This window comes from Microcebus murinus, chromosome 21, assembly GCF_040939455.1.
Source record: "Microcebus murinus isolate Inina chromosome 21, M.murinus_Inina_mat1.0, whole genome shotgun sequence".
Classification (NCBI taxonomy): Eukaryota; Metazoa; Chordata; class Mammalia; order Primates; family Cheirogaleidae; genus Microcebus; species Microcebus murinus.
In genome coordinates, this window is record NC_134124.1 from 15,832,583 (window position 1) to 15,839,715 (window position 7,133).

At 54.7% G+C, this 7,133-nt stretch overlaps 1 protein-coding gene across 1 annotated transcript; it reads right to left on the reverse strand.

The window, feature by feature from the left end:
• Window positions 1-5,344: 5,344 nt before the first annotated feature.
• Window positions 5,345-6,419, reverse strand: LOC142863100 (small cell adhesion glycoprotein). The gene has a single exon (XM_075996205.1). The coding sequence runs from the start codon at window positions 6,212-6,214 to the stop codon at window positions 5,921-5,923; it is 294 nt and encodes a 97-aa protein (XP_075852320.1). The 5' UTR covers window positions 6,215-6,419; the 3' UTR covers window positions 5,345-5,920.
• Between the last annotated feature and the right edge of the window lie 714 nt (window positions 6,420-7,133).

A 7,133-nucleotide genomic window follows, 5' to 3' on the forward strand; every position in this document is an offset into this window, starting at 1 on the left:
GACTTCTTTAAAACAATTAAAAAGGAAGAATAAAGACAACAGCAACTCAGCAGCTCTTCTGGGATCCCCAGCAACTCCCCACAGAGGCCCCACCTTCCTTCATGAGCTCCTTTCTCAGCCCCCTTGCACACACCCTAACCAGAAAAACCTGGGCCTGGGCCTCTGCAACGTCTGTCCTTCCCCCACTGCTCCCAGCCTCTGGACTAGGCCACTGCCGAGCCCACAGGGCAAAACCTCCCCTCACGCTTCATTAGTGGCTTTGTAGTTTATGGGAGGCCCTCCCATGCCGGCTGATGTTTAATCCTCCCAACGACGCCATGAGGTGGATATTCCCGTGCCCATTGCACAGATGTGGAAGTTGAGGCTCAGCAAATCTGAGCTCCTCCTTGCTCACGGTCACATAGCAAGTCTGTGATTGTGCATGGGCCCGAATTCCCAGGCCAGGCCTCTCAAATGCTGTGTCAGTTCAAGCTCATTCCAGGAACTTGAGGTTCGTGGCCTAAAATTGTCCTGTTTAATCTTGTTCAGCCACATGAAAGGGCAGGTGTGTTCCTGTTCTCTAAAGAACCCATCCCTGCAGCCTTGCTGGCACGCTGGATCACAGCAGCCACCGGAGACTTGCCAGGGGTGGGGGGGCCTGCCCTGCCTTGGTCCTGGAGCTGAGCCTGAGTGACAGAGGAATGGAAGGGCTCTGGGCCCAGGCAGAGGAGGTGGGTGAAAGAGAGATCAGAAAGGGGGCAGACGCCCAGCGAGTGCACAGGCAGGGTCAGAATCCTTGATGTGACTTTAATCAAATCACTATCACTGGGCCTCAGTTCACTTATCTGGAAAATGGGCATGAGCTGGGTGAGGTGGCATGTGCCTATAGTCCCATCAGAGGCTGAGATAGGAGGATAGCTACAGCCCAAGAGCTGGAGGCTGTAGTTTGCTCCTGTGACTAGCCACTGCACTCCAGCCTGGGAAACACCAAGAAATACCGCCTCTAAAATATAAGAAAAGAAAATCCTAATTTTAAAAATGAAAATGGGCCGGGCGTAGTGGCTCACGCCTGTAATCCTAGCACTCTGGTAGGCCAAGGCGGGTAGATCGCTCAAGATCAGGAGTTCGAAACCAGCCTGAGCAAGAGCAAGACCCCGTCCGTCTCTACTAAAAACAGAAGGAAATTAATTGACCAACTAAAAATATGTAGAAAAAATTAGCCGGGCATGGTGGCGCATGCCTGTAGTCCTAGCTACTCGGGAGGCTGAGGCAGGAGGATCACCTGAGCCCAGGAGTTTGAGGCTGCTGTGAGCTAGGCTGACGCCACAGCATTCTAGCCCAGGCAACAGTGTGAGACTCTGTGAAAGAAAGAAAGAACGAAAGAACAAAAGGAAGGAAGGAAGGAAGGAAGGAAGGAAGGAAGGAAGGAAGGAAGGAAGGAAGGAAGGAAGGAAGGAAGGAAGGAAGGAAGGAAGGAAGGAAGGAAGGAAATGGGCATTATAGTAGCACCACTTTTCATCAAAACAGTTCAGGCCTTTTGGTGAACATTTGCTGACAGCCCGCTAGGTGCAGACCTGGGCTAAGCCCTGGGGATATAGTGACAAAATAGATGAAGCTCCTGCCCTCACCTAGCTCACGAGCTATCAAGGGAGGCCAGCCCAGAAGGATGGTGACCATTCCTGTAGGCAAGTGTGGAGGAACAGTGGCTGGGATGGATTGGAGCTATGTGGGGTGGCACTGAATGCCGGACCATGCCGTCCAGCCCTTTTCCTGTTGGCCTGGGAGCCACCGAAGGTCTTAGAACAGAGGGCAGCTGACCAAGTCATCTCACTTTGAAATGGGACCTTGGTACCTGCAGCCCGGGGGCTGCTGAGCCACCACTGAGGCAGGCACGTGTGAGAAGCAGCAGTGTGAGAGGACAGGGTGCCGAGACAGGGGGACCCCCGTGGGGACTCTCAGCTCAGGTAAGGTTTCAAGGTAGACCCGGGGAGGCTGTACAGGGAGGTGGGGGGGGGGGTTCAGTGCTGGAGGAAGCAGCAGGAGAGGAATCCATCTGAACTCAGGCAAGGGCAGAGTTAACAGGTCTATTTGGGAAGTTGGGCCGACCACCGGAGTTGTATCTCAGGAGATTTTGCTCTCTTTCTGCCCATCTCTCTTTTCCCTTTTTCTACTGAGTAACCAGAAGGGACGGGAAGCAAGTGGCCCTGTCTCAGCCGGAAGCACAGGAGCAGCTCCCCCGCCCTGGAGAAAGTGTGCGGACTCAAGGGGAGCCCCAGGACTGAGGCGAGAGGCTTGCGCACGCCCGAGCTGCGGCCTTGGGCAACCCCAGCCTCTCTGAGCCGTGGCGTCCCCATCTGTCGGGGGGTAATGATGCCGTGGCAGAGGCGGCAGGCAGTGAGACGGTATCTGGGACACCCACCCACCCTCCGGCTCCCGGGTGTGTCTGTATCCGTGTCATCTTCCGCCCAGGCGTGGGCCAGCTCAGCACAATCCTGCAGGGCGAGCCTGGGCAGCTGCAGAGAGAGGCTGCGTTCCAGCCTCTCACCGCCCAGCCTGACCCGGCTGCCCCAACATGGGGACGGCCAGTGTCTCCTGGGGCAGTCCAGTAACCTAGGAAAGTCCGCTCACGGCGAGCAGGAAAAGACTGGGATGAAGCCAGGAGCTGTCACCGTTTTCCAGGATGACCTCAGGCGGACCAAGCCCTGGACGCTCCGCGGCTCTCCATTCCAGTCCTGCTTGTGCAAAAAACTCAGAGGCTCGGTTCCCCTCTGATTATTGCCTGGACCAATCCATGCATTCATTTGCCCTTCGTGGGGCATCTACCAAGTTTCAGATATGCAACAGGCATCAAGGAGACAGCGAACCCCGATCCCCGGGCTTGGGGAGCGCCCAGCGTGGGCCACCTGCGGCGCTGCGCGTGCACAAGGCAGAAGGACACCGCTCCGCGGGGCGCGGGCGGGGCTTCGCCGAGGGTCCGCGAGGCGGCAGGTGCCCGGGAGAGGGCAGCAGAGAGCGCGCCGCCAGCCTCCCAGGCCGCGCGCATCCCTTCTGACCTTGGCAGTTCCCCAAGGCCAAGGCCAAGGCCTGGGGATTTTCAGCCTCGCTGTTGTCAGGAAAAAGTTTCACAAGGGCTGCTGGCGCGTCAGCATTCTCAGTCCCGGCCCTGGGCCTGGCTGTGCGCGGCCTCGCGGGAGGAGCCTCCCAGGGCTGCCTGTGACCGCAGCGGGCACCGCAGGGCGAGGCAGCAACGCCAGCTGTGACCAGCCCGGAGGGAGAGAGAGGGCACCGAGGACGGAGGAAGGCCGAGGAGGGCCGCCCAAGGAGAAGGGACCCCATCGGTCAGGGCAGGGGCACCGCCCCGCGGAGCAGGGGCTTATTATTCCAGGGCCAGTGAGCGCCGCAGGGACTTGAACTAGGGCGGGACAGGATCTCTGTGGGGAGGGCAGGCTCACCTTCACACACGGTCGGACACACACGCATTCGCATTCTCACACATACACACTCGGGCACACTCGCATGCTCGCTCTCCCAAACTCTCACACACTCATAGTCTCAAATATATGCGAACACACACCCACTTTTCACACAGCTCTCACCAGGGCTCACCTACACACTCTTACATATATTTACACAGCCACACACACACTCACATCCCTACAGGCTCATACCCTTGTGGCCCCGTCTCTCTCTCTCTCACTCACACACACACACACACACACACACACACACACACACACACACACACACGCCTCCCGGGATGAGCAGGTGGAGCCCAGCAGGACACCGTCAGCTCTGCTCCCTCCTGCTGGGGTTCCCATAATCCCAGGCTTCAGGCATCTGTGCTGCGCCTCCCGCCCCCTTCCACAAAGGATTGGAGATGGTTGGGAAGGCTAAATCCTAAATGCAACAGGATAACGAAAAAGAGAAGCAGAGGAGGGTGGAAGCGCGAAACGTGAAACACGGGTTTCTCCAGGTCTGGAGCCCAAAAGCCAGCGGGGACTAAGGGGTCTATGTTTCAGAGCCCCTGCCCAGGCCACCTTTTCCAGAACATTCACTGCACTCAGGCCCCACAGGCCTCTCTCTCCCTCTGCCTGTCCCGGGAGGCCTGTGAGAGGGCTGATTCCGCACCAGCAGGCCCTCTGCTGCCTGGGGGGCCAGGGCAGCCAGGCCTCGGCTCTCCCCCCAGCTCCCCGAAGGTGGCTGGGCTGAGGACGATTGAATGACCATCTGACAAATGGTGTGTCCCATCCACTGTTAGGCTGCTGAGTGGAAACCTTGGCTCTGTCCTCTCTCTCCCCTCAAAGTAAGTTCCTGGCCACCCAGAACCCTCCAGTGCAGAAGCAGGGGTCCCCCCCACCCCCTTATTGTTCTAGAGTCGCAGTCCTGAGGCTCCGAGGCTCCACCTGACCCTCAGTCCCAACACTGCCCACCACTGCTTCTCAAGGAGGGCCTCATTCAAATAAGACACCCAGCGACGCAGTCTGATATCCCAACATTGCTGCTTGAGTGGACGCTTCAGTCAGCTGCTGCTGAATAACACACCAATCTAAAACCTAACGGCTTAAAGCAGCAATTGATTATTTCTCATGATTCCATGGACTGGCCGGGCTCAATGGGAGGTTCTGCTTCACAAGGTACTGGCTGGGACCACCCAGGCAGATGCACCAAGCTGGGAGTTTGGCTGGGCTGGCATGTCCAAGACGGCTTCCTTCATCTGTCCAATGGCTCCACGGTGGTGGCTGGAACCGCTGGGGCCTGCCCGGCCTCCTCTCTCACGTGGTCTCGTGGTCCCTCCAGCAGGGTAGCCAGGCTTCTTTACATGGGAGCTCAGGGCTCTAAGAGCAAAAGCAGAAGCCGCCGGGTCTCTTAAGGCCTCCGCCTGGAACTGGCACACACAGCATCACCTGAAACACTCTATTGGTCAAAGCAAGTCACAAAATAAGCCATGATTCGCGATTTAAGGGAAGGGAAAATGGATTTCACCTCCAACTAGGAGGCAGCACAAGTACACAGGGATGAGAGGAATCACTGGCAACCCTTTTCCAGACACTGTCACGGTGTGCACGCTCATTAGAAGCTGAACAGCAGGTATATCAGGCACCTGGGATGAATTAGCTCTCTCAATCACTAAATTGCTATCTCCACTTATGGGCAGAATTGTGTTTTGGTTTGTGTATTATAGGGAACTATTAATATTTTATTTGTGAGTGATGCAAACCCCGCTCAAACTGGCTTAAGCAAGGAGAAGAATTATTGACTCATATATTGCAAAACATTTTTTTCTTTTTTCTCCCTCCACCACCACTGTTTTTTGTTTTGTTTTGTTTTTTTTTTTTTTTTTTTTTTTTTTTTTTTTTTTTGCATCAGTGAAAAATTTTAATGTGGATAAAAATCACATAAGTATAAGGTTGTTGGGAACTATGGAAAGGAAGGGCTCAGATTGAGGGTTGTAGCACACTTATCAGGAGGTAACATCTCCATAGTCTACCCCTCCTGGCCTGGCCTTTTAATATGGCATCCAGCATCTGGGATGAACTCTGGACAGTGTCTCCACTTAGGCTATCACTAGGTGACCAGGTAGAGGACAGAGTGGAGCAGCCAGTGACCCTAACTCTCTTTTCTATCCCTTTGTGAAAAAAGTTAAGATGACTGGGCACATACTCAAATGTCCCCTGGTAGAGCCCCGCCTTGTTGGCCATTTACAAACAACAGCTCTATTATGAAGGCCTGTTTAAAGACATCATAAGCAGCTTTTTTCCATGTCCCTGGTCCCTGGAGTCAGTGATGCTGGCATTTGGGACTGTGTCCTGGAAGGAGTGTGGCATTGCCTACATCAATCACTGTGTCTCACTGGCTTCAGAGAAAACTTTCACCTAATAAATTAAACAGTCAATGTGTTAGCAGTGGAGCCAGGAAGAAGCTCCTTTGGGCCCAGGAATCATCAGATGAAAAATTCCTCCTTCTCTCTGCCCTTGGCTGAATCATTCTCCATCTGGAGGATGGCACTGGGCTCGCCTTCTGCAGATTCATAGGTGACGTAGCTGCCTTTGTTCTTGTACAGGTAAAAGAAGATCAAGATCACAACTGAGAGCAGGGTGAGGAAGACCACGGTGATAACAACTGCAATGAGTGCTGTGCTGGCTCCAGCTTCTGGAGACAGGGCCTCTGTGGCCTGCAGAATTGGGGTGGTCATCAGTTCTTCTCCTGGAGAAGGTGTGGTCAGGAGGCTGGCCATTGCTGCCAGTGGTTGAAGACCTCGAGGAAGCGGCAGATCCGCACAAGTGACTCCCGCGCGGACTGGGGCCGGTGCGCGCCGGGCGGTGCGTCCCGGGACGCCGCGTTCGGAGCAGCTGCCACCCGCCGCTCCAGCGGGACGCGGAGCTCCGGCCGCTCTCGGTTTCAGTTCCTGCAGTGGCCGAGGTGGCTGCCGTGTGTGTGGGCGACTGCGTTTTGTTTTGTTTTTTGCAAAATTTAAGGGTATAACAGCTTTAGGCATGACTGGATCCAGGGGCCAAGCAATGTCATTAACAATGTGTCACATTCTCCATTCTCTGCTCTGCTGTCCTCTGTGTTGGTTTTGTTCCCTTATTCTCAGGCAAGCTCTTCACTCAAGGTGCAAAGATGGCCATCAGTGACTCCAGATTGGCATCTTATCAGCTTCATACCCCCAGTGGAAAAGATGTTCTTCCTCCCAGCCACCAATAATTTCAGCAAAAAGTCCCAGGTCTGCCTCTTAATGGCCAGACTTGACCATGATCCCATCCCAGATTCAATCACTGTGACTCCAGCTAGCCAGGCCTGAGTATTGTGCCCAACCCCTGGAGGAGAAGACAGGGTGGAGTCAGCCCCACCAGAACCACAGAGACTGAAACCTGGGGTGAGAAGGGCGAGGGATCCTCAGAAGAAAAGCAGGTGATGTTACCAAAAGCAGCAGGAGGGCATCATGCTAAGAGGGCAGACATAACAGAGGGCCACTGCATTCGTTATCTGACGTGTTGGCAGACAAAGAGAATCATACCAGCTCAGCTGGAGATGAGCGTTTTCCTGATTCTGAATTCCAGAATGAATCCTTTCACCCAAGCAATTAAATCCTGGGCATTTCCTGACATAGCGACGATAGCTCCACCTCCATTTTTGTATAGGTATGGAGACAT

What these genes read in the sequence shown, in the direction of transcription:
- LOC142863100 (XM_075996205.1), bottom strand. Translation starts at nt 6,214, where the DNA reads ATGGCCAGCCTCCTGACCACACCTTCTCCAGGAGAAGAACTGATGACC.